Raw genomic sequence first — 27,861 nt, forward strand, 5'->3', positions numbered from 1 at the left:
ACCCGTGGGATGCACGGATTGTTTTTAACATTCGATATTTTTTAATAATATATTTTATAATATAATTTTCAATAGGTGAAAAATAAATTGAAGAATATAATAAATTATAACAATATATGTTTTATAATAATTTGAGACTTGACTGAAAATAAATAATATAATATAATATATTGTTTAAATAAAGAATATAAAAGTTTAAATATAATAAGCTGTTGACGGGGTTCGAACCCTGAATCCATGAGAGCAGTCTAAATATTAATATAATAATATTTTATTATTGTATCCAATGGTTCTCATTTTTCCGACTTTAGATCTAACGGTTATTATTTGTCGTACCAAACAACTGTACCGAGCAACTACCAAACAACTGTACCGAGCAACTACCAAATAGAGGGTGTTCTGCTTATAATAGTATATTATAGATTCTGCTACGTAACTTTATCATCGAACACGTTAATTATGTAAGTTAAATCCAATTTTTGTTAAAATATCATGCACGTTCGTATATTAAACTCACGTGATCATGGAGTTTTAATACTTACAATTTGTAAGTACAGTGATTTTGTATGGCAATATAATTTTTTACCTGGTCAATTCACCATGTTGTTCACGAACAGAACTGTTCGCGAACAAACTCGAGCTCGGCTCGGTTCAGCTCTGTTCGTTAAGAAACGAGCACGAACTCGAACACAAAAATATGTTCGTTAAAAAACGAGCTCGAGCCGAGCTTTTTGTATGCTCGGCTCGTTAAAACTCGAAATAAATGCAATATTTTCTGAATATTTTTATAATACATAACCCAAACCATATACATATACGGAAAGATGAAGAGACAGAGTGATGGAGAGAGACGAGGACCATGGGCAGTGAGATATTCCCCGTATCGCAATCAAATTATACTACTTCAAATCAATTGATACAATTAATTGACAAACATGAACATCTCTTCGTATACTATTTCTTGATATAAAACCGCACATGACTGACACAATTGTGTGTATTTGGTGGTTAAGTGTGTGTGTGTGTGTTCAAGCTATTTAGGTTGGAGATGTTTCTATTTTTTTGTGTTTTTGTGTGTATACAATTGAATTTAAGGATTTGATTAGGAAGAGGAAGAAGCAAATGAGGCGGGGAGAGATGAGAACACTCAGAAAAGGAACCAGGTGACTTTTAGGTTAATATTTTTGGATATTGGACTGGGCTTGAATCTGCGTTGGGCCAACAAAGCTGAGAGTTATTATTTGTTAACGAACTGTTCGGTAAAAGATTGAGTTCGGATCGGCTCGAATTTGTTCGCGAACAAGCTCGTGTTCGGCTCGTTAGTTAACGAGTTCGAGCTCGAACACATTTTTTTGTTCAATAAGGAAGTTCGACTCGGCTCGGTTCGTCAGAAGAAAAAAAAACTCGTCTCGTTTATATCAAAACTCGGCTCGACTCGGTTCGTGAACAACCCTAAATATCTAACCTAACATATAAACGATAAGATTTTCGGTTTAACATACATAAGGTTGGATTATATCACTACATCATATTTGGCCTCTAGCAACACCCAGAAAAAGTGTAAAAATGGCCAAAAAGTGTTACCTAAAGCAAAAAATTGGACTATGGTTACACTTTTTGAAAATTTAGCGGTGTTGGATTTTCTCGTGCTACAATAGGGGTCTATGGTAACACTTTCAGAACCTTTGGTAACATGGATAAAAGTGTAACCATAAACATCCTGTGGTTACACTTTCAGTATCTATGGTAACACTAAACAGGTGTAACCACAATTCTATTACAACACACCTAAACCTTTGGTAACACCAAAAAAATGTTGCAATAAACACTTTTGCAACATCATGTTTGTTATTGTAATATTTTTTTTATAAACACTCTTGTCTATACTTTAATATTCTTCTATTTATTGTAATACTTTTTATTATTTTTACCAACATAAAAATATCAGTTGGTGATACTTTACAACAGTAAAATCTTAAATACATATTTAACTTGAGAGTTGTTCATCAAAGTTGAAATTCAACAAATACAAAGTTCCAACTCAACCAAAATAAATGAAGTTTTAAATTCATCCAAAACTCACAACTTTTTTATCACAATTCTAATTAAAACAATGCTATTCTTTTATCTTTGATTTTCCTGTTTAGTACTTAAAAAATTCTTCAATCTTCGGACCATTCGCAGGCTCTAATTTGGATGCATGTTCTTCTTAAGAAGTAGACACTGAGGATTACTTCTATTTGCAACTTCCGCGAGGAAGTTGAAAGGCTTCCAAAGATCAGCTTTCCCCTCCCTTGTGCTAGCACCATCATTTGTACATTTATAATACATATACATAATACATATAATGTTGAAAAAAATATCAAGAGAGAAGCATATGTGCTAACACTTTTAAAGCTCACTACAGTAGAAGTCTAAGAGTATATGAATCAGGAAAAGAAGTCAGACTTCTAACCTGCCTTACGGTCTGATAAATTTGGTTAATCAAGATATACGAGTGGTAGATTTTTCTCTAAAGCTGACTTTAAATACTAAAACAGAACCCGTCTTAGACTTCCGAAGATCACCACATATTCTTCAAACCTTTTCTTCAATCTGCAAAAACAATACTTATATTACCTTTTCTGGGAAAGCAGAAGTATGGATAAGAATAGTTAGTCTAAAAGAGAAATCTTTTATGACTATTCTATTCTTGTATCCCTAAAATTTTATCAGGCCAAGTGCAATGTATTGCAGGCTTACAGATTTTTAACCAAGAATAAAGAAATTGATCAGTCTGAAGAAGAAATTTAAGCAAAATCCCAATCATCAGGATAACTATAGTAAACTAAATCAATCACGAAAAGTCTAAAATTTCTTTAACCAAGTTATCACCCTCACTCCAGGAATAAACTTTGGCAATGGTTCAAGGACTATTTTGATAAAATTATATAATGTACTAGTATACTAATCCCAAAAAAATAGAGCAATCAATTAGTTAATGATGTGAAAAATTCAAATTCACACAGCAAGCATCATGCTAGCTTCTACGAGGAATTCACATACTAACTTCCCTTTTATTCATTCTCTCATTCTCTGGTAAAAAAATAAAAGTCAAATACGTAAGATAGATAAAGAACATTCATAAATCAAGACCGAAGAGGTATTTTGAGAATTTAAAGTTTTTATTACTTACCCCAACTATAGGTTCCTGAAGGAGGACATCGTCTTCAGAGTAGCCAATTTCTTGCATAAATAATGGAAATGGTTCCTTCGAGAAATGCTAGCAAAGAGTCAGCAAGTTCAGAAGATGTTTAAGTTTAGAACTTACATTAGCTCCAGTTAGTTGTTGACTATCTTTACTACCAAATACACTGGAAACTCTTAGGCACCCCTTCAATTTTTATTTTTTACTTCTATATTTGCAAGGTAATTCACAATATATTAATTAATAATAATAATACTTAGCATCTTACTAGAAGAATATATGAATAAAAGAACACTCACAACAGTCACAAGTTATATATAAGATATGCAAGATCAAAACCACAATCCAGAGGTTAAATACAATCTATATACATATATATTCCTCTCTGTGATTGTACTTCTTAAAAAAGTTCAACCTCGCTTGTCATGAAGTCCATGATTCTTTTCAATCAAAGAAGTAAAAGCTGATTTTAAATAAGTCTTCACGGATACAAGGCTAAAGTAAATTTAGCTATATATTAGGTTAATGGAAATATAGCATACTTGTCAGGATAGGCCTAAATGTGTTAATTTTTAAATTTTAGAATTTTTTTAATAAACATCTATTTTCTTAAAAAACAAAGATACATAGATATGCAAAAACTAATACTATATCAAGGGAAAATGTAATCTGTAAAATTAAGTGAGGACATGGTATTCTCATAATTTTAATTGGACAATACAAGCACCCATAAATTATTGGTCCTAAAAAATAATTAAGATAACATACCTTTAATAAAAAAGAGTAATATTGATTGTATGTATTAATACAAAAAAACAAGAAGTACCTAAAATAGGGCATCAACCAGCTTCATTAACACTTTCTGATTCCGTTTTTTAAAAACCTAATTTTAAAGACAACACATTAGTAAATTTAAAATTGTTATTAGGCTTCTAAATTATTAGACTTTAAGTTACTAGACTTTAAAAGAGTACATTGCAAAGTCTATAAAATAAAAATTGCAGGGTTATAAAGCTTTAAATATAGTATTAGTAAAATAAATTTATACATGCGCATAGAAAAAGGGATCAGCCTATGTCTTGTGCAAAATAAAGAGAAATATCGCATTTAGTTGTGTCAATATTTGTTGAATAAAGAGCAGTCGTGCCAACACGTTAAGAAGGATATTTTATTGAATTATAACGAAGTACAACTGCTAATCACATTTAACAAAAGATTATTACAAAGTTGAAAGAATACCCAATGCAGATTTTGTTAGTTGTTAATAGTTCTTAGATTTAGAACTAATTATTCAAACCTTGGATATATCATCTTCCAACTTCTATATTAATAATTATTGTTCACTAAGTTTTGTCGTAACATCTGTGATTTTCCCTTTAGTTGTCTCCAAAGAAGACTTGGTTTCGGATAGCTTGACCTGAGATAGATGGGAAGTAGGAGTTACTATCTAATATAAATTATTTAATAGATAGTTGTTAATATACAGTGGCCAAAGATCACATCTTAAACGCGATAGATTGTTAGAAGTTTTTATCCTTAGGGGAGTGTACCTACTGACATAGGTATTGCACTAGTAAATTGTACTCTCCGTAACAAGATAATAATACAAAAATTAGATAACAGAGTATCACAATAAGTGATTTTTGCAATCTCAGAAGCCGCGGAAAATAGCATAAAATATGTACAACATATTTGCACTAATAAATTGTACTCCCTGCAACAAGTATCACAATCCTTATTCTCGTCTGCTTTCGTTTCGCATGGTGTATCAATAGCAAAAAATATGACAACATAGATACATCTTAATAACGAGCTGGCTAAGCCAAATAATGCAATTCGCGAATAAAATAACATACACGACATAACTTAAATATAGCCCAAAGTTTTTCTTGAAAAGATGACTTTTTAGACAGACAAGTATATGTTAAACATATAATTTCTACGCATTTGACAAACATTAAGCTCTAGAGCAAGCTAATGCATAATTGCATAAAGCACCTATCTCCATGAAATTAATCAGTGGAATCAAGTTATGTAAAATTTAGAGAATATTTTGCAAGATCAGAAGTTTACATGTAACGCAGTAAATAGTTACTGACTGTGTAGCTTCTTCTGTGAAGTACTTGTGGCCTGCTTATGTCGAAGACTATAAAGATTTTCGCTACTGCAGAACTCCATGAATAAACAATATAATTTATCACTCTCGAAGTAAGCGTATAAGGTGGAAAAAAATAGATGGTCCAAAAGACTAAGAATTTCCCTTTCCGTTTGAGTTCAGATTAGCTTATTTCTGCAAACTTAATGTTAAAAAACACAAAAGAAACATATGTCAATGCTCTATCTAAATCGAAATACATAGGCCAATATTATCAAAAGTAACAAATCAATAAAACTATTCAATGCAACATTTGATTTCATCCAAGATTATAACAAATAAGTGACTGACTGGCCGGTATTGTAAGTATTTTCTATACATTCTAATACTACAAAATCATTAACAAGAAATAAAAATACACAAATCAAACCCAACTACAAGAAAATAAGAGCTCACCCGACTAAATATTGAACCCAATAAGAAGAAAACCCCAAATTACAAGCTCGATTAAGAAGAAAGCCCTGGTTATAAGCCCTAATCCCTGTTGAGGAAAAAACCCCAATTTTTTAAACCCAATTTCACTTCAAGCCTCTAAATACTGGAACTCTAATTTCTTCCAAGCTCATAATTACCCAAACACGACTGAGAAGACTAAAAACACTGAACCCTGAAACTCCATCTTTTCGATTAGCTCTTGTTGTGTATATTTTGTGTGTTTGTTTTGAAGAGAGAATGAGTTTTGATATATTAGAGAGTTTTGTTAGTATGTTAGGTTTAGTTTTTAGACAAATAATTGAGCGGGCTCTAATTTAGTTTTTGGCCGCCCAAATAATTGGTCAAAAATTGACCGCCACAATCAACCGCCTAGATTTTGACCTCTATGGTAACACATATTCCAGTGTCAATCCTAACATTTTTTTTATGTTACGGTAGTAATTTTCTCATGTCTATAGTAACATCGGCTAACCTATACTGTAACGCTAAAAAAATGTGTTAGCTCAGATCAAATTTTAGGGATTTAAGGTAACATTTTTGCTTGTAACACCAAAAAAAGTGTTAGTAGAGGCCATATATGGTGTAGTGTATATATACTTTTGGGGTTAGGAGGTTCATTTTTAAAAACCAAACTAATATTGTTGGGTCGACTTTTCACCTCTATTTCGATAAACCTAAACCATGTTCACCACTGCTATTGACACCGTTCATCTTATTTTAATAGCCTATTTTGATAAAATAATGCACTAAATAGAATTGATTAAATTGTTCTTTTCAAATTGGTTAAGTAATATATTTTGCCAATGGACAATTATCATAATCAATATTGTATTCAAAAGAAAAATTCATGTTTTCTTTCATTTTACTTTCGTGCACCTACTTTAATGTATTTTAATTTAATCACATAACTAAAATTAATATTGTATTTTTGATATTTTAAGCTATATATTTTCGATAAGGGAAAATATTTTTAACTATACAGACACTTTGTTATTCGTGCAAAAAATCAAATGTTAGAAATAAACAATAGATAGAGGGGTAATTTAGTACATCATATATGGTAAGGTTTTTTTTAAGATTAAAAATAATAAAGAAAGTTTAAACAAGTATATGAAATAATGAGCAACAAACTGCATCACAATATCTGGTTGAATAAAAAAATTATCATATCAAAAACATATTCAACCAAGATTATAGTCATAACATTTTTATTCGTAATTTTCTACACTTTTCTAGAAACCTCAACAATAACAGAAGTCAGATATTTATATATATGTATCAAAAATAGAAGTCATGAATACATATTGATTATGTTTGCATGCTTAATCATGTTTATTGTTTACACACCTTTGTCTCGGCTGCTTTTGTGTCGACTAACCAATTATAAACAATAAATTTTCAAATCCATTCGAATGAGGAACTACCGTTACATCAATACAAACATATTTTTCTCCATTTCAACCGGAAACTAACACATCAGTTGTTTTAAGAGTTGATTTGAACCTTGATTATTTCTAACAATGAACAATATATTCTTCAAATATATTCATCCCACACGTGACACCTGCACAAGGGACACTAGCTCCATTTAAATCCCGAACAGACACACACACACACACATATATATATATATATACATATATATTAATTGTATCGTATGAAAATCCTATCAAGCTAATTAGCTAAATCTGATAAGTAAAATAATGGCCCGACCCAATATCCATTGATTTCTTACTCTAAATTTTGAATTTCCGGTAGGTCATAAAATGACCAAGCCCATATTTCAGTTAACTTATTTATTTATTTTTTAAAATACAGAACATATCATGGTTTATATAAGTTAAATATGCATTAACTATCTTATAAATTTAATTATATATGCAAATGTAAATGATAATAATAATTAATTTGGTTCAACTTTTTGTGATTCCATTGTTGAGCTTACTAAACAGGTCTAACTCCACATTAGTATGATATTGTCCGCTTTGGACCGAGTCCGCATGTATTTGGTTTTACGCACCTCCCAAAAGGCCCCATACTAGTGAAGTTAACTGGCTGCTTATATACCAGCAATATGCCCCTCCCACAAACGATGTATGACAACTCCTAACAATCTCCCTATTCACACATCGGGCTTGACACATACCAATTCTGCCTCCTGATTGTGTGATTTGTCTCCCCCTTGACTCATACTAGAAGCCCATCTGACTATCAACTCCCTCTAGACCCATACTGGAAGGCCCACCTGCCTTTTACTTGAGCCCATATTGGGTAGCCTATCTGTCTCCTCCTAGGTCCATTCTGGAGCCCACGTGAGATTGTTATAGACCGTTTGTTGCCCAACATATGGTATCAGAATTTCAGGTTATAACGGTCTATAACAACCTCAAACGGGCTTCAGAATAGATTTAGAAGAAGGCAGATGGACTACCCAGTATGGGCTCAAGGAAAAGACAGTGGATCTTCCAGTATATGCTTAGGGGAGCCAGAAAGCCAGAAAAATTCCAGTATGGGTCAAGGGGGAATCATATCACACAATCAGGTGGCAGATTCAGCAGGTGTCGAGTTCGATATATGAAGGAGGAGGTTGTTAGGAGTTGTCCCACGTCATTTGTGGAAAGTCAGTTTGGTATAATATAAGCAGTCAGATAACTCCATCAGAATGGGGCCTTTTGAGAGATGCCCAAAACCAAATCTGTGTAGTCTCGGCCCAAAACAAATAATATCATACTAATATGAAATTAGACCTACTTAGCAAGCCCAACATCCATTAAGGCTCACAAGTTATAAGGCTAACTATTATTAATACACATGAGATGAATATAAAATAAATACAACTATCCTAATTTCTTTAAATAAGAGTATGTTCAATGCTAAAAACCCCAACCTCCTGAAGTTAGTGATATTTGTTGAACGTCAAATACCACATCATATGTTATCATATTAAAATAAAATATTTGATTTATAACAAATTAAAATAATCATAACATATTATTTTCAAAATATAACAGGAGTCCTATTTTAATATAGGAGCCTTAAATGCGGGTCAAGCTTTCCCGGTCACGTAAAGAGGGTGGAAATACCAGAAAAGAGGGTTGGACTTGGGGATGTTTCGTTGCTGGCTGGTAGCACGTCAGTTACTTTTGTCCTTTCTTAAATTGTACTAACAAACACAAAATCTGATTGCATGCAGTTTGGCATAATCTTCTTTCTAAATAATTCTACTGAACCTGAATTATTAAATAATTTCTCTAGGAGCCGCATGCAGAGTTTGTTGATAATCATTTCAAGATAAAAAATCCACTTAAATACTTGATTTGATAGATCTTTTGCCAGCTAAAATGAGGATACTTGTCCCTGGTGCACCTTCCTAGATCCGTCCATGGTCACACATGAAATATATACACGCTGAGAAGTATAACTTGGCTAGTTGGCTACTTAATTGCACTACTTGGGTTCGTGTTTCTTCTCTTGCAGACTCTGCTGGAGCTGGTAAGTGAATCCTAATCTTCCAATATGAAGCTCTCTTATAGTTAGTCTAAACTCTCTTTGATTTGTCATTTTGTTCTTGAGTTAAACTCTGGTACTTGCTGTTAAGTAACCAGTCGCTCTAAAACCTTAGGTGGTGGAGGAATGCCCGAACAAGATCTTATACTCTTTAACGCTTGCTAATTGCTATGCTGCGGTTTTGAGCCAGCTACGATATGGTATCTCGATCCCAAGGTCCAGAACAAACGTTAGTTGCGGATAATTTCTGTTGCCAAAAATATTATAATTAATATGACTTGTATTCAAGTGCAGAACTATCTATGCAGAATTATGTCCTGTAGGTTCAGATGACTGTTTTTTATTGATTTCATTGCTGAACCAGCTGTTAGCAGTTTTGTCTAGTGATAAGATATTGCCTAAGCCTAATTAACTTTCAAATTGTCTGAAATCCGATCTGATTTTTATTTTTTTGCCCCAGAAAGATATGTTCTTGATATGCGTGCCAATGTCGACTTGCTTAAACGTGAAGCATGTTACATAATCTATAACGTATATTATCGTTATCTGTTTACACGGCACACATAATGTATTTCTTGAGTGAGTTATGTCATGAGTCGTCATAGTTTTGGTTATCTGTATTTTTTGAGTGAGTTATGTCATGAGTCGTCATAGCTTTGGTTATCTGTATTTTTTGAGTGAGTTATGTCATGAGTCGTCATAGCTTTGGTTATCTGCACATGCTTAATTTTTTTAACAAATTTTGTACAAAAAAAATATTGTCAATCCTCAATTAACTGTCGTTCAATAGACCGTCGTTCAACATAATTCACTTTCGCTCACCTTGAAATTTATTGGAATAATGTATAGTAATTCTGGAAAGAAAAAAAGAATAGTGCCTCCGTCTCATCTGATTATATACGTTCACTATTTGTATGTATTTCGAGACTTCTATATAGTATAGTTTCATAATGTTTTTTTTAATTTTTTTTTTATATACAAGTTTAAACATAAAACTTTTATTCAGAAAAAAAATTAAAAAATATTGTGAAGTTATGTTTTAAATAATCATTGAAAAGCGTGCTAAAAAGTAATGTTTAGAATTTAATTGGACAGAGTGAATAACATTTTATATCTACGAGAATGCATTCTGATCTGTATTTGCTAAGATCTAACAACTTTCTTGTTGTCATTCTTAGCTAGATATTGACTTTCTATTACATAGATGGAAATAATGAAATGCTTTGAAAATTGACAAGACTTGTCACATATTTTGGTGAGACAAAGTTGATAGCAATAATCTACAAAATCTAATTGCACAGATTTTTATTTCTTTTCTGGTAAACAAATAATTACGTGTGCATTTTAAATTCTGACCATATGGCTGTGAATTAGATGTAGTTGATAATGCCATTATTATGAATTTAATTTGATTCTATGATTATTGATAAATGTATTTCTAATTTTCAAATTTAAATCTAAAAATAAATCTTTTGGTATTGTTTTAATAGACATCACAATCTTGAGTGAGTATTTACATTTTCTGACAAGGTAGATGCATTATATCCTGTGTTTTTTGGTTACATACCTCATCATGCTTCTTGCATTTCGCAGTACATATCTGTACTATATTATTAAAGACGAATCATTGAAAGTTCTGTAGTCGGTTGGTATACAGGATTCGGGTATTAAGTAAAGTTTTGTAGTTACTTGATAATTATTATTTTCTGACATGGCTTAAGTTCTCATTAAGATCATCATGTTTATCAGATTCTTTAGGTTGTCCAGTAGGGGTCTGGAACGTTGTTTTTGCGCGGAATTTGTTTTTATCTGTGAAGACGTGAAGTTCAACTCAACATCGAGAATTCATAATTAAAGGCCATATACTAGAAGAAGAATTTGACATAATAAGGCTTGTTATTCTGTGATTGGCAAATTCAGGAGCGCGAGGAAAATTCTTGTTTGAGCTGCAGAAGGGATTTACGAAGATGGGATTGCTGACTCTCTTTGTAACCTCTTCAATGCCAGTGCTGAAGGTGCTTTTGGTGACAGCTGTTGGTTCATTGCTTGCACTGGACTATGTCAATATATTGACAGAGGATGCGCGGAAGCATATAAACACTGTAAGAAACAATTAATGCATTTAAATCATCGGTTAATTGTTTTCTCCTGAGCAATCTTTGTGTTGTGAGCCTGTTTTCGTAGACAAGTAGTTTCAGCTGCTATCAAAAATAAAAAATCAATGTAGCCCTGAAACACTATGTTCTCTGGACTTTCCAGTACTGTGTAACATTAGTACTACAGTCTTGTGGATTCTATATTTCATCGTTCTATAATACACTTTTAATTTTCACACTTCAGGGTTTAAGCCCGTCAACTCTTGCCATAGTAAACCAGACTCTACATGGTATGTTTGTTTGCGAGGATAACAGTCTCTCGATTATCTATAATCTGCAATTCTTTTGTCATACTCAATCCTTGGATGTAAGATGTAACCGTATAGATAATTCCAAATCACTTTCTAATTCTTCATTTTTTCGGGGGGGAAGGGGGGTTGTCTAATCCCAATTTCACCTTAGCTATTACTGGATTGTGGAAATGAAGTAAAAAGAAATTAAAATGTATTACATGAGACAACCTAAGAACTATATACAGTACCTATCTAGAACAAATATGCCGGTAATCATGGTATTAGTAGTCCCATGAAACAAACACGGCCTAGGTCTCTTTAAAATCTGAAAATACGTGAAAATGCATTTTAATCTTGCAGCTGGGAAATTCAGGTGCGTCGACCAGTAACATAATCTTCTATGACTGAAAGTATGAAAATGAGTGTTGGATGACCCTTATCTGTTGAACTGTTTTGGTTTTAAATACAAAAGAGATGTATTATTTAGTATTCTCCTATTCATTCTTACAAGTTTTGGGTGCTGCAACAATCAGCTTACTCCTTACCACATTCTTTCATTGCTTCATTGTACACTCTAAAAACAAAAAACGATTTTTTTGTGATGCAAGTCTCTTCAAATTTGACATCACTGACAATTTATATATTTTTGCGGACAGATAGTATTTTATGTTTTAAATCCAGCGCTCATTATTGGAAACTTGGCGAAAACAATAACATATGACAGCATGGTTCAGTTGTGAGTTCCTGTTCATTATCACTAAAGCTTGTTGGACCTATCAGCCTCCCTATTTAGTTCTAACTTCTGTTTGAATCGTAGGTGGTTCATGCCTGTAAATGTCTTCCTTACATTTTTAATTGGCTCCTTGCTTGGTTGGCTGGTTAATCTGATCACAAGACCTCCACCACATCTCCGAGGCCTTGTTATAGGCTGTTGTGCTGCAGGTAAGAAGTGGCAACCAAGTAATTATTTCTGTATACATGTCAAATGAGATTTATGGTCTCACAACGTCGTTACCTAGTACATTTGTCTCTCACCTTTACTTAATCATAGCTCGACTGCCTGCAATATTAAAAATAATCTATATTACTTCCTTATAGTTACACCATAATCCTTGACGGAAATTAGATAGCTACTACCATTGCATGCACTTATTAGTATTAATATGCTTTTCAGAAACAGTTTAACAACTTCGTTCTGACAGGAAACCTGGGCAACATTCTCATCATTATAGTCCCGGCAGTCTGTAAAGAGAAAGGAAGTCCTTTCGGAGATCCCAGTGTATGTAGTACATATGGAATGGCTTATGCTTCACTCTCCATGGCCGTATGTCCCCTCTCTCTCTTTTGTTTAGCTGAATGGCATGTCTCCGCTTTTATTTTAACTTAAGTGGTATTACTTGTTCATGCCAAGCACAATTTTATGACAAGTATATTTTTGTACACCTTGGTTTGTCATTAACAAATTGTTGCAGACTTGCAGTACTCAAATTTAAGATTAATCTGTACATGTGATGCTCTTAGCACCAGGTACACTCATATCAGTCCTTGCTGTTGTTGCATTGCAGATGGGAGCTATCTTTTTGTGGGGTTACGTGTATAATATAGTGAGGATATCAGTAGAGGCGAGTTCTGTTGATGTGAACGGTTCCTCTGCTAGTGAGCACACTAGTGAAACAACTGCTGTAAAACCAGAGAGCATGACTGAACCTTTACTTTCTCCAGAAAAATACAACACATCCCAAGATAGCGATGATTCATTGCCTTGCACTAGATTTGATGAAACAAAACAGGTTAGTTACTGCTCCGCGTTCTTCACTTCTACATCCTTCTAGATTTAACAATCATGTTACTGAGCTCCAGCAATTCTTTCTTATTTTATAAGTTTATTATTTCTTCGATGTTTTTTCCAAGCCTTAATCTTACTAATGGATGTTTTGGCAGCTGGGATTTACTGATAAACTGAAGCAGAATGCAGTGAAAATCTCAAGGAAACTCAACGTAAAGAGATTATTTGCCCCGTCAACCAATGGAGCAGTAAAGTCCTATCTATTATGGTTAACATTCGACGTTTAATATGCTAGTCACTGTTGGTATAAATATTTTCCAGTAAATCTTTGTGTGACACATGCTTTATATTATACAACAAAAAGCAAAAGCCACAAGGTTTTATAAAAATTGATATATTCTCTCTTGACTGCCTTTCTGATTTTACAGATTGTGGGATTTTTAGTTGGACTCGTGCCTATGCTAAGAAATTCAATGATTGGTGATGAAGCACCTCTCCGCGTGATTGAAGACTCTACCATGATGATGGGGTAATGTTCTGAATGCATGACTTGTGTTTAAAAATCAGTGATATTTGGTAGACAGAAGCCAATTAGTAGCCTCTTTAAACTAATTTCCAGATGCCTTGCTTGTCATATGGCTACACAGCAATTTTACAATTAAACATTGACTGTTTAAAAACACTGGATTAAGTTAATCTACAGATGTATGTTTGGTGTTTCTTTGTAACTGAATCATTTACTGTATCGATCTATGCTCCTTGACCTGCAGCGATGCAGCTGTCCCAGTTCTCACTTTAATAATCGGAGCAAACCTCCTGAAAGGTAACAATGGACTATATCTGCTTAACTTAAGGCCGAAAATCTATGAACAATCTAAACCTCTGGTGCTTCTGCATATTTCCATTCAGGTTTACGCGCATCAGGAGTCCAGAAATCCATGATTCTTGGCATTATATTTGTTCGTTACATAGCCTTGCCAATAATTGGAACTTTGGTTGTCAGAACCGCGGTGAAATTCAATTTGGTGCATGCAGATCCTTTGTACCAGTTTGTTCTTTTGCTTCAGTTTGCAGTCCCGCCTGCTATGAACATGGGTAAATAAATCGATCACTTAAATCAAGGCATTAATCTGATAGTTTTAAGCTCCTACTGTTATATCACTTTGCAATCCTGTTAGAATAATATAAGATCCTGAAAAAGTCTTTGTCTAAAACCTTAAGATTCTAGAGTAACTGGTTCCTTGACATGATATCAGAGCTCAGGCTGATAAATCTCCGGACCATCTTTCCTTTTAAGTTTTCATCATTTACAAGAGTGATTCTTGCTGTTTCAGGTACGATAACGCAGTTATTTGGTAAAGGTGAAACCGAATGTTCTGTTATAATGCTATGGACCTACGTCTGTGCTACGATATCGCTTACTCTTTGGTGTACTTTCTTCATGTGGCTGGTTGCTTGATTTCACTTATTCTCTAAGGTCTTAGAAATGCAGATTACAAAACTTCGAAAACCAACAGATTAAGTCAGTTCGAAAGGATGTAATAACAGCCTCTTAATATAGACGAGACGACATATTCATTCTTCGATATGAATGTATCGAAAAACTAGCATTGCTCAGATGATCTAGTCTGAAATCTGAACTGAAAACTGAAGCTGTTGTTCAGCAAATATTTGCTATGGCATGTTTTATGATTAGTACCATTGGGGCTTATTGGGGTCTTCCTCTAGTATCTTAAGATTTTAGAAACGTGGTATCAGAGCTTAGGCTGACGAGAGAACTAATGTTCGATTCTCAGCCATCCCCAATATTCTCACAATTTAATGTGATGGGCCCGGTGTTCCACTCTTCGACCCATAAATGGGCTTTCGAGTGAGGGTAGTGTTAAATATATGATTCTATTGGGGTTTATTGGGGTCTTCCTATAAATGGACTTTCGAGTGAGGGGGAGTGTTAAATATATGATCCTATTGGAGCTTATTGGGGCCTTTTAAGAGGAAGGCCCCAGTAAGCCCCAATTTAAGAGGAAGGCCCCAATAAGCCCCAATATGATCATATATTTAACAATCCCCTCACTCGAAAGCCCATTTATGGGTCGAAGAGTGGAACACCGGCGTGGCGGCGTTCATCTTTGGGGCATTAATTGCCTTTAGTGTCCACATTAAATTGTGAGAATATTGGGGGTGGCCGGGAATCGAATCTTAATTAGCTTTCTTCATGTTTCTTGGCAATTTACATAACTGGACAGTGATGATAAGCTCTTGTTTAACACAACAGTCCGCATTAATGTGCTAGCAGCCCTCACCTATATTATTAAAAGTGTTCGTAAGAATTAGTTGGCACATTGAATATGGGGATAAGTAAGTAGCTTATTCAGTTATAAGCTCGTAGGTGTTTGTAGACCCTCGTCAAATTTATGCTCATAAGTTAGATTTTAGTAAAGACGTATTTTTTTCACTTGTTTTGATTTTTTATTTTTTATTAATTTTAGTTTTAAAATATATATTTGTTAATATTATTTAAATTTAAAATTTATAAATTAAAATAATTATATTTAAAAATTATTTATTTTAATTTATTTAAGTAAAAAAAATGGTTTATAAATAAATTATTTCAACACACATAACTTATAATTTTTCATCTACTTATCACTTGTGAGTCACTCATGTATTATAAGTTATAAGTTATTTATTTTAAAAAAATTCATACGGGCACTACATCAAAATATTACAAAATGGCGTGACCTAACAAGAGTAAATTTGAAAATTGGAAAACAAAAAATTTGTAAACGACGCTAAATATAGTTGTCAGCCATGCACAACGTTCTAAAAAGCGGAAATCAATATTGTTTGGTAGAGCAACATTTCAGTGATTAATCGAATTAATTAATTAATTGAATGTATTTAATAAAATATAAAAATAATTAATTTATTAAATTGAATATATAAATTTTAAAAAAAATACAGCGATTAATCTGGTCATAAAAATCGAATCAACAAAATATATTGAAACAATTAATAAAATCGATAATAAATAAAATCGGTAATTTTAAGAATGGAGGCCCCGCGTTAATTTGTTGGGAGCCGCAATTAGGTGGTGAAATTAATACTCCCTCCATCCCAAATTAGTTGTTCCTTTGACGTATTTTAAGGTGGCTTGACCGCATATCTCCGATAATTATTTTTTTAAATTTTTTTTGTGAATAAAAGTTTGAATCTTAAACTTTTATTCACAAAAAGAAAATTTGAAAAATAATTATAGGAGATATGCGATTAAGTCACCTTAAAATACGCGTAAAAAGTCAAAGGGACAACTAGGGACGGAGGGAGTAGTATTTTAAACGTATCATCGGAGGTGGGGCAGTTGCCAAAGAATGACATCTCCGTTTAAGAGCAAATGTGCAGCACGTAAAATCCTTAGCTAAAAATTATTAATACATACTATAAATAAAAAATATAGAGATTATGTAAAAAAATCTATCTCCAATGGTACATTCCTCTTATCTATAAATATAGCCAATCTCGTAATGTTGGCTATATTTGTTGAATCACTACAAACTTGTAAGAAATCTGTAAAAAACAAATTTAATCATTTATTACTATATTGAAGATATATATTCTATTTATAACAACATAAAATTTTAATAACTTCTTATTTTTAAAATATAACTAACCAATATAGTCAATACCAACGAAGTACAATGTTTTACAGATTAAACAAATTTTACATATTGTCTTACAGGTCCGGTTTACCCAACTAATTATAATCAACACCATTGGAGATGCTCTAACCATACTTTTGAGTGGCTTTTATAAGTTGAACAAATATTATTTTATTTCTACTTTTAAAAAGTATGACTTTCGGCAAGTGTTGTCGTTAATTTTGTAAGAGTAATCATTGTGCCCCTATTTTATATTAATTTTTAAAAAACGTGATCAAAATTTTATTTGACCGCATTTTTTGAATAGAAACCTGAAAACAGTTACTCCCTCGTAAGAAAAATGATAAAATAGTGGAGCAAAATTAAAAAAAAAATGAGTAAAATAGTTGGACCGATTAATATTATATATATAAAGTGGATATAGTGAAGAGGAGTAATGAATTTAATTATTTTTTATATTATAAAAATTTTATTATTTTTAAATTTTTAAAATATAAACTAGGGACATTTAAAAAAAACGTAAACAAATGGAATGAAGATGGGAGTATAAATGACTTTACTTTGACGTCACAAGAAAGTGACATCATTTAATCTATAAACGTTTATGTGTGTACGTAGAATCTCATATCATTATTGATATCGTTACAATTTATATAATTATTTGATAAAATTTTGATAACAATCTTTAGTACACTTAACACTCTTAGTATTTATAAGTGTTCTAAAAATCCCCGATTTTTAAAAAAATCCCCGATTAATTCTTAAAAAATATTTGGCCGATCTATTTTTTAAAATCCGATTAATATTTATAAATTATTTTTGAAATATATATTTCATAATAAATAAGGTAAATATATTAAATATTATTAAAATAATTAAATATATTCGATTTTTGTTCCGATTAATTCCTCCGATTAATCCCCGATTTGCCAATTAATCCTTAATCGGTACCTAAACCGATTAGTATCAATTACCGATTTTTACAACCATGGTATTTATCCATCCCATTTTTCAAAATTTTATAAATCAAATATTGAGTCTAAAAGTGGGGATAATATCTTTGACTCAAGTTGTAAGCAGGATGGCTACCTGGGACTCTAAATAAAACAACAAATTTTTAGACGCACGAGCTTACGTATTTTTGGACGTAATATTGTTTGTTTTAACATTGTTTGGAACACCCATGTTTTGGAATTTGCATGACCTGTATTAGCGTTAGCTGTTGGTAACCTCTTGACAATCATACAATCCGTATTTGATTTCATTTTATCAATTCCGAGCCCTCACATCGCATTCTTTCACTATAATTTCTTATACCGGTGACAAATGATTCAAAACAAACGATTTCTATTAGTATAGTCCCTCCGTCCCTAAAAATGTTTCATCTTTGTGTTGGGTATGTTTGTCAATTCACACTTTTGATTGTTAATAATTTTAATACCGTATTAGTATTAAATATAAAAACTTTATTATATTAAAGTACTCATAAATACGAATCCAACAAAATCAGTCATGACTATGTTTGATCTTATATATTAGACGTAAATTAGTAGTCAATCACTTACCACAAACGGTAGAGAAAGTCAAAATGGGAAAAATAAAATAGGACGGAGGGAGTATCGTATTATGACAGGTCCTGTGATAGGATATGTCATACTTGTGAATATGAATCTCTGCATTCATATCAAAAAATATTATACGTGGTAGGGTATGGTAGATATGAATATGGATCCATATATTCACGCCAAAAATTCTAATGTACGTTGAGAGTGATTTTATTGTGACAATTTTGAGCCATCACGTCTGCTAAGGTTTCTTAGATTGGTTATCTGGACAGGTTGTTGTTGACTACTTGCTTTATTGCCTTCATATTTGTTTAAGTTCTTCCTCCAAACTTTATATAAATTAATAATAATGCACACAACAGGCCTATAATTTGAAGGCTATGTGTTAAACGAAAATAAACGCTTGTTCATTCTGCATTTTTCACCGGGAAGAAAGAAGCTTGAACATTACTTTTCGTTCGAGAAAAGATTGCGAAAAATGGGACTTGTGAGCCTTTTTGTTGCTTCTTCAATGCCGGTGCTCAAGGTGCTTTTGGTCACTGCTGTTGGTTCATTTCTTGCGCTTGATCATGTCAATATTTTGTCCGAGGATGCGCGGAAGCATATAAACACTGTAAGACACAATCTACTGCACTTATATCATGTGCCTGTTTCCGTAGATAAGTAGTTTTTGCACTTGAATCAGCCTGTTTCCGTAGATAAGTAGTTTTAGCTTCTATCTTGTGAGGTTGTTAAGTTATCGGTTCTCCTAAGGCGTTGGGGTTACCAGGATCATATATTTTCTTAACATTCCCTCTCAGTCGAAAGCCTGTTTATTCGGGTTTGAAGAGTGGATCCCTAGGTGGTTCGTCTCTTTTTGGACTTACCAGGATCATATAGTTTCTTAAAATAGTTCCCAGTTGAGTGAATTAAATTATCTAGATACTTGTTTTCTCCTGAATATTCTTGATCTCATGTGCCTGTATCCGTAGATAAGTTACCAGTTCTCCTAAGGCGTTGGGGTTACCAGGATCATATATTTTCTTAACATCCTCTCTCACCCGAAAGCCTGTTTATTCGGGTTTGAAGAGTGGATCCCTAGGTGGTTCGTCTCTTTTTGGACTTACCAGGATCATATAGTTTCTTAAAATAGTTCCCAGTAGAGTGAATTAAAAGAGGAACCAGTGAATTGTGAAGCACTATGTTCAATATACTTTTCATCTATGGAGCATTGATTTCTCAGTTTGATAGAGAAGTAACTTAACCAAGCTCTTGAATCAATACACTGTTTGCTTTTACTAGTACAATCCTAGTACTCAATTTCGAGGTTCAGACAATTGTATAATAGCAACTGAACTCTCAAGCTTTCGAGCTTTACAGGCTATTTTTGATGACTTGCAGTTGCAGATCAGTTTGGGAGGACTATTAGTTTCCTTTTTCACCCTAGATAACTTGACCTGACGGAAATGAACACGGGGCAACTTAAGGACTAAACCTAGTGTAGCATCAACCTGAAACAATCTGCAAGACCCCGGGGATTTATCTTGCTTTGACTTGGGTGCCACAAACCTGTGATAATCTCATATAACTGACAGAATACGAAGATAATTGTTAGATTTACCTTATTAATCTATGTAATTGGTTAATGTTTTGGACTTGGATACAAAAGAGATGTGTTATATGAGCGTATTCACCTATTCATTCTTACGAGTTCTTAGTGCTGCACCAATCAGTTTACTCTGCTACATTCTCTTGCATTATAGTACTTCCATGTAATATCTGCAAAACATGATTCTTTATCAAATGACAAATCTAATCTTTTTTTGCAAAATGACGGATCTCATCTTTGACATCACTGACATATTTTTGCGGACAGGTTGTATTTTATGTCTTTAATCCAGCGCTGATTATAGGCAACTTGGCCAAAACAATAACATACGACAGCATGGTTAAGTTGTGAGTTTCATTCACTACTATTGAAACTTGAAGGAAATATCAGACTGCTTATTTGGTTATAATTTATTAAGGTTGCTAAATTTCTGTTTTTCTCGTAGGTGGTTCATGCCTGTGAATGTCTTCCTGACATTTTTAATTGGTTCCTTGCTTGGTTGGCTTGTTAACCTGGTCACAAGACCTCCACCACATCTTCGAGGCCTTGTCATTGGCTGTTGTGCTGCAGGTGAGTAGTAGCGGCTAAGTAATTATTTCTTAATACCAGTCGACTAGGTAATTGAGGTTCTCCTAGTATCGTGGCTTGACTTGCTTCTAACAATCTTAATCTGCATTTGCTTCTTTTATTGTCCTCCCAAAATGAACTGCAACTGCAACATTTTGGGAGGACTATTAGTATCGTGGCTTGACTTGCTTCTAACAATCTTAATCTGCATTTTACAGAGAGTTTTATAATTCATGATTACAATTTACAGGGAACCTGGGCAACATTCTTATCATTATAGTCCCCGCAGTTTGTAAGGAGAAAGGAAGCCCTTTTGGAGATCCTAGTGTATGTAGTACATACGGAATGGCTTATGCTTCACTCTCTCTGGCGGTATGTTCCTTCTTTTAGTTCAACCTCGAGTGCTGTTCCTAGTTCTAATGTAGTTGGACGTTTATCAGACTTAAATCTCGAGTAGAAATGTATTGACATTTCACATTTCTGTATAATTAGTACACACCTTAGTTGGTTTCTTACTAAGAAATTGTTGCAGTACTCAAATATTAGCTTCAGCACATGAATGTGATGCTTTTTATCATCAGTTACTTATGTCGTGGCTGTTGCATTGCAGCTGGGAGCTATCTTTTTGTGGGTTTACGTTTATAACATAGTAAGGATATCTCTAGAAGCAAATTGTATTGATATGGATGGTTCCGCTGTCAGTGACAGTACAAGTAAAACATCCAGTTTAAAGCCAGAGAGTGTCACTGAACCATTACTATTACCAAAGGATTACAACACAACTGAAGACAGCATTGATTCATTACCTTACACTATATTTGATGGGAAAACACAGGTAGATTACTACTGCTTCTTCACTTCTTGTTCTTTTTATTTTCATCATCCATCTGGATCTCTTTGCTAGGGCGTTTTAAGGAAATCTCGGATGCAATGTTTGAATTTATCTTCTTCTTGCTGCTATATTAACAATTAATACTGAGCTACACAAAAATGGAAGCTAACAATTAATATTGTGAATTTATCTTCTTCTTGCTTTCGCTGCAGGGATTTGCTGAAAAACTAAAGCAGAATATAGTGAAAATTTCAAGGAAGCTCAATTTGAAGAGATTATTTGCCCCATCAACCAATGGAGCAGTAAGGTCCTATCTTTTATGGTTAACAATGAATGTCAAACGCCTTATGTCTATGATAGTTATCGTTAGTGATGATTATCCTTTAAATCATTCTGTGACAAGTTTTTCATCATACAACAGAAGGCAAAAGCAACGGATTTTTATGAAAATTTAAGTAAAATACAGAGTCAAAAGATGAATTGTAACTTAGCAGAAAAGCTTTCCTTCTACAGATTGTGGGATTTATAGTCGGACTCGTGCCCCTGCTGAGAAATTCTCTGATTGGTGATGAAGCACCTCTCCGTGTGATTGAAGACTCGACCACCATGATCGGGTAAAAGTTCTAAACACAACTGCTGCATAAAAAAAACAAGACAAGTTTTGTTATGCAGAAGCCAGTTACCAACTTTGAACTAATTTCCTTATGCCCTGCCTGTTATTGTATGCTAAACAGCAATTTCAGTTTTATGGTCAAGTCTTCACTAGATTGAGTCAATGTACAGTATTTATGGTGTTCTTTATGTGTTGAATCATTTTCTGTATCCTTCTTGACCTGCAGGAATGCAGCTGTTCCTGTTCTCACTCTGATAATAGGAGCAAACCTCCTAAAAGGTAACAAGGGACTAAACCTACATAAGGCTGAGATATCTACTAATAAACCAAGCCTCTAATGCTTCTGATTAAATATTTCCATTCAGGTTTACGAGCATCAGGAGTCCAGAAATCCATGGTTATTGGCATTATAGTTGCTCGTTACATTGCCTTGCCATTGATAGGCACTTTGGTAGTCAAAACTGCAGTAAGATTAAATTTGGTGCATGCAGATCCGTTATACCAGTTTGTTCTTTTGCTGCAGTTTGCTGTTCCGCCTGCTATGAACATGGGTAAATCCATCACTTTAATTGAGCTCAGTTTATAGCTCATTTACTGTATTTTCTTTCTGCACACTAAGATTTTGCATGCTTTCCTCTTCCTCTTCCTCTTCGCTTGCTCGTATATATTTGAGTACAATGTTAAATTTGCCCTTGATGACTTGATTGAAGACAATACAAAGCTGTTTACCCTGAATTTTCCCAACTCTGACATTTGCATTAGGAAGTATCAGTAATATGATGTTTTATCACTTTGCAAAACCTAAAGAGTGCAAATTTCTTGTGTTTTATTCTCCATAGCATCTGTAAAAGTATTACTTAAAATAGCGATGAATCTTCAGACCTTTATTTCTATTCAGATCTCATCATAGATACGAGAGTGCTGTGAATAAATTGTAATGTCTATTAACTTGTCTGTTTCAGGTACAATAACACAGTTATTTGGTAAAGGTGAATCCGAATGTTCTGTTATCATGCTATGGACCTATGTCTGTGCTACGATATCACTTACTCTTTGGTCTACATTCTTCATGTGGATAGTTGGTTAGTATAACTTAATCTCTAAAGACAAGGGTGGAAGATTACAGAACGGCAAATATAAACTAATCAGGCCAGTTACTAGAAAGGATGAACAGCTTCTTTAAACAGATGAGACTTATTTCATTCTTTATTCATTATGTATCTAGAAAATAGCATAGCATAGAGGATAATCTTAAAATGAATAGGAAGCAATATAGGCATAATAAATGAGTGCAGAAGGATATGCAGATGTAATGATAACTATATATGTGACAGAATCCCTACTTGTGAAGTTCTGATCTAACACTTCAAACCTTATTAATGTGCCAGAAAGCTTCAAACTGTCTGTTGAAAGCAGTGATTGACTTGTTTGCACATTGAACATGGGCAATACAACTTATGATTTGTCTTTTAAAATCCGATAGAAGTGAGATTGGAGATTATGATTCCAACTCAATAGATTGCAAAAGTAAAGACAAATACAAAGAAAGTCTTTCAGTTTTGTATGAAGAATGCTTGAGAGAAGCAACATAATCACAAAGTTAGTTGCTTGCTTGAGACTTTGCTTAAAAGGGCACATTTGCTAATCCAGCTGTTGTATAACCAGTTAACCTCAGAGCTGAGCTATGTCTATATCATCAAAGTAAGAGTGCTCCATTGCTTTCTTTGCAGAGATTCGTTGTGATGGCTCATACTTCAACATTTGCTGCAAATCCGCCAAAACATTTAAAGAAGCTCGAACTTTTATAACTTAACCAGAACATGTAGGCTTCAAAAACTGTTCTTAAGACTTACCGATAACAGATCCAGACCATCCTCTTCCAAATTAGGAACAGATGACGACAGTCGCTGTGGTTTCCACTGGGGATACTCATGCCAGTTTTTGAGCGTGCTGACTCCTGGCCACATTTCCTCATCCGGAGTCCCCAATAACCTGTATGATATATCCCAAAAGAACTGTTAGGACTGTTCTCATTAGAGGAGGCAGATACAAATGAAAAATGCTACTACTTCAATTAACCTGAAAATGTGAAGCAACTGCTGCAGCTCAGAATCTCCCGAGAACAGTGCTTTCGTAGTTACCAGCTCAGCTAGAATTAAGATAAAAGTGAATTTCAGTACTCTGGAAAATCTAACATTCATAAATGCAATGAGAATAAAATAAAAGGAATAAAGAATCAAGCTCGATAATCTAGTGAAGGACTTTTCAAAAAGTGATTTACCAAATATACAGCCAACAGACCACATATCGACTGCTGTGGAATAATGGGTAGCCCCCAAAAGGACCTCAGGAGCTCTGTACCACAGAGTCAATATCTGCAATCGATAATATATTAATTCAAAGCAAAAACAACATCTCCACAAGATTTGTACCAAATTTTAAAGTGATTACTGAAGAATGAACCAAATACAATACCTCATGTGTATACTTCTTAATAGGCACAGTAAATGCTCTAGCCAATCCAAGATCTGCTATCTTAAGCATGGATGTCTTTTGGTCCATCAAGAGATTATGAGGCTTAAGATCCCTAATTTAGACCAGTGGAAGGATTATAATCAATTTAACTACAAACAATTTCAAGAATTTATATTGGATGTAAGATGATGTGAATACATGATTTATGGCTACATACCTGTGCAATACACCGTGACCATGGCAGAAAGCAACCCCCTTGCAAAGCTGATACATCAAGCTCTGCAAAAAAAGTAGTTTAAAAAAGGCTAAATAATCAACCAAATCCTCAACTAATTGCAAGAATCATACTCAACTAATTGCAAGAATCATACTCATCGATAAATTCCATCCCTGCTTACCTTTACAGTTTTGGAGGGTATGTTCTCCCCGGTGTGACGAAATGATTTTATAAATTTTCGGACATCAGTATCCATGTACTCAAACACCAGATAAAGAACTGTCTTCCCTTCTTTATTTTGTCCTTGCTTGACATCCATCAGCCTGTAATAAATACAAGAACCAATATTATTACCATAACAATTAAAGGCTTGTAATTTGTTTACTTCGCTTAAAATCAATAGCATCACAGCTGATTTATTAGTAAAAACGAGGAACAATGTACTAAAGATTGGCGCTTTGTTTAGTTCAATTATTACCAAATTTACGCTATTATATATATCATATCCTCCTCCATTCAATTCATATGTGTCCAACTAGGGCTCAATCCCACAGACTTGTAATTAAAAATTACAATAGTACTTCCCATTCTTCGCAAATCACATCGAACAAATTTGCATTCACTTTTTTTATATTCTTCCCCCTTACATCCTTCATTCCACCTTCAATTTAATTAACTACTATCCATGTCATTTTACCGCACTCCATTCCTTCCCTCAAAATATATCGTATATGAATATTAAAATTCAACACTAAATTAATTTAAACATATCGAACGGGTACAGATCAAACAAGGAAACTAAAAGCATACTAACCGAACAAAACCAAGCAATAACAAGCATTAATTACCTCTACACCTAAAAGGCGTTTATATACTTTTTACTTCGCTACCAAACATAGGAATCACAGCCGACTCATTAACAAAATGAGGATACAACCAAATTTCCACAATTATATATTTCATATTTTCCTTCCATTTTACTAATATGTGCTTAAAAAGGTCTCAATCCCACAGACTCGGAAACAAATTTACAACAATACTTCCTTTTCATTTCTTCGGAAATCTCATCATAAAAAATTTATGCTCACTCAAATTTTTTACATGGTTCTTTGTTATTCCATCCTTCATTCCTAATTTCATTAAAAAATTTACTATTTCATGTCTCCTCACACAACTCCTTCCATTACACTTTCCGTAAACAAATTATAAAATTCAATTTAAATTAATTAAAACACCTCAAACCGATAACCGATCAAACTAAACGAAAAACTGAATCAATTAAAACATAACCAGAAATACGAGAAAATCGAGTACTTAACAACATGTGGATCTAAAATTTCAAAATTCAATACTAAATAAATCAAACCGATAACTGATCAAACTAAAAAAACACCGAACCGATAAAAACAGAACCAACAATACGCCAAAATTCAATTAAAAAAAGAGAGGAGGACTACCTAACAACATGTGGATCAGTAGACAGCATACGAAGAAGCGAGACCTCACGGAGAGTAGTAGGAGGAACGCCTTCGCTATCTTCGAGAAGCTTCGTCTTCTTCAGAGCCACAATTTTGCCAGTAGCTTTCTCTCTGGCCTTGTACACTTTTCCATAAGTTCCTTCCCCTACTTTCTCCAGCTTTTCGTACGCATCCATCGCGGAATTCGACAAATTCTCCATCTATTTTTCTCGTAGATGTTTGTGTTGGTTTCGAAATTGAAAGAGGGGTAGAAATGAGAGATTGATTAGGGTTATAGAACAGAATGAGAAAGAGTGTGCGTTGTAAAGTGATTTTTTTTTTTTTAAATTCAAATGTATGGCACAAGCGCGGATTATGTGTTTTCACTAACGTGCCCCCTTTTAAAAATGCATAAAAAATCAATGAATGATCAGATCCGGAAAAAAATTAATCCCGAAAAAATTAAACTCAACCCGTTCACATATTTTTCATAAAAAATTGGCTCAGTCTAATTCGGTAAAGGGCTAAATAAGCTCGATACCGATAACACTCAATTCGATCATAAATATCAATCTGACCCGATAAAAAATCAAACTTTTGCAGATTTTCGAAAGATATGAATAAATTCGTTTGCCCCCGATTCAATAGGGGGATCGAATTGATTATAAAGTGGAATTTGTGCTTGTGGAAATTATCTCAGATAAAATCAATAAACTTTAAATAAATAAATAATATTATTAATGTGGAAACTTCAAAATAAATAAAAATGATACATTATTCTGCAAAGATACTTAAAAACATAATTATTAAAATTATTTGTAAAAATAAAACACGGCCCTGTCTAGTTAGATTTATGAGTCTAACGGGTTTAGATATTTAGATATAATCCGGTCTAACTCAGCCCAATCATATTTTAATAATTCGGCCTGATCCGTTTTTTTTCATCTTTCGGCCTAACATACGATATATCTTGTACAGAGTTTTTTTTTAATATAGACGCATAGATTTTAGGTTTTTTTTAACCGAGCATATTTTGTCACGCTTTTTCTTTTCTAAACCTCATATACAAGCTTATAAAGTAATATCTATTCTGATATTATTCTCGAGTGAAGCTTTAGATGAATTGTGTATTCATTATTGTTTGATTGATCAAAACATCAAAACTTCCAAGTTCCAACCCTGTGTATTCACTTCGTAAAAAAATTCGAAAGTTGAAATTGCTATAAATATGTTTGTCAATCTATAAACCAAACATATGTAACATCTCAAACTCAAAGAAACCCCCATTGGGTTATTGATTTGCTAGTTGAAGCAAACCTTTTTTATTATTATTAAAATACACACGCACACACCAGTAATCAAACTCGCAGCAAACCTTCTCACATGAAAGCTTTTGCGAGATTTAGTTCCAGGTTAAATCACTTTAACA

At 33.4% G+C, this 27,861-nt stretch overlaps 3 protein-coding genes and 1 long non-coding RNA gene across 4 annotated transcripts; 2 read left to right on the forward strand and 2 right to left on the reverse strand.

Annotated features, from left to right (window-relative positions):
* Nucleotides 1–2,121: 2,121 nt before the first annotated feature.
* On the reverse strand, nucleotides 2,122–3,358 carry LOC141706444 (uncharacterized). The gene is made up of 3 exons (XR_012568826.1): nucleotides 3,176–3,358; nucleotides 2,456–2,595; nucleotides 2,122–2,299 (listed from the first exon to the last, which is right to left on the reverse strand). It is a non-coding gene; the product is annotated as an uncharacterized LOC141706444 (long non-coding RNA).
* A 7,453-nt stretch (nucleotides 3,359–10,811) lies between these two features.
* Nucleotides 10,812–15,170, forward strand: LOC141708994 (protein PIN-LIKES 3-like). The gene is made up of 11 exons (XM_074512873.1): nucleotides 10,812–10,948; nucleotides 11,034–11,386; nucleotides 12,330–12,409; nucleotides 12,491–12,615; nucleotides 12,876–12,997; nucleotides 13,239–13,463; nucleotides 13,615–13,707; nucleotides 13,888–13,988; nucleotides 14,230–14,282; nucleotides 14,369–14,554; nucleotides 14,794–15,170. The coding sequence occupies exons 2-11, from the start codon at nucleotides 11,252–11,254 to the stop codon at nucleotides 14,916–14,918; spliced, it is 1,245 nt and encodes a 414-aa protein (XP_074368974.1). The 5' UTR covers nucleotides 10,812–10,948; nucleotides 11,034–11,251; the 3' UTR covers nucleotides 14,919–15,170.
* Nucleotides 15,171–18,803: 3,633 nt separating this feature from the next.
* On the forward strand, nucleotides 18,804–23,674 carry LOC141708995 (protein PIN-LIKES 3-like). The gene is made up of 11 exons (XM_074512874.1): nucleotides 18,804–18,955; nucleotides 19,046–19,296; nucleotides 20,539–20,618; nucleotides 20,717–20,841; nucleotides 21,089–21,210; nucleotides 21,449–21,673; nucleotides 21,883–21,972; nucleotides 22,184–22,284; nucleotides 22,510–22,562; nucleotides 22,649–22,834; nucleotides 23,246–23,674. Exons 2-11 carry the CDS (start codon nucleotides 19,162–19,164, stop codon nucleotides 23,368–23,370), a joined length of 1,242 nt encoding a protein of 413 aa, XP_074368975.1. The 5' UTR covers nucleotides 18,804–18,955; nucleotides 19,046–19,161; the 3' UTR covers nucleotides 23,371–23,674.
* Nucleotides 23,660–26,783, reverse strand: LOC141708996 (cyclin-dependent kinase B2-1-like). Its single transcript, XM_074512875.1, has 8 exons — nucleotides 26,433–26,783; nucleotides 25,157–25,298; nucleotides 24,976–25,037; nucleotides 24,759–24,870; nucleotides 24,565–24,658; nucleotides 24,363–24,432; nucleotides 24,137–24,275; nucleotides 23,660–24,047 (listed from the first exon to the last, which is right to left on the reverse strand). The coding sequence occupies exons 1-8, from the start codon at nucleotides 26,651–26,653 to the stop codon at nucleotides 23,955–23,957; spliced, it is 933 nt and encodes a 310-aa protein (XP_074368976.1). The 5' UTR covers nucleotides 26,654–26,783; the 3' UTR covers nucleotides 23,660–23,954.
* Between the last annotated feature and the right edge of the window lie 1,078 nt (nucleotides 26,784–27,861).

Source organism: Apium graveolens, chromosome 2 (genome assembly GCF_009905375.1).
Source record: "Apium graveolens cultivar Ventura chromosome 2, ASM990537v1, whole genome shotgun sequence".
NCBI classification, from domain to species: Eukaryota; Viridiplantae; Streptophyta; class Magnoliopsida; order Apiales; family Apiaceae; genus Apium; species Apium graveolens.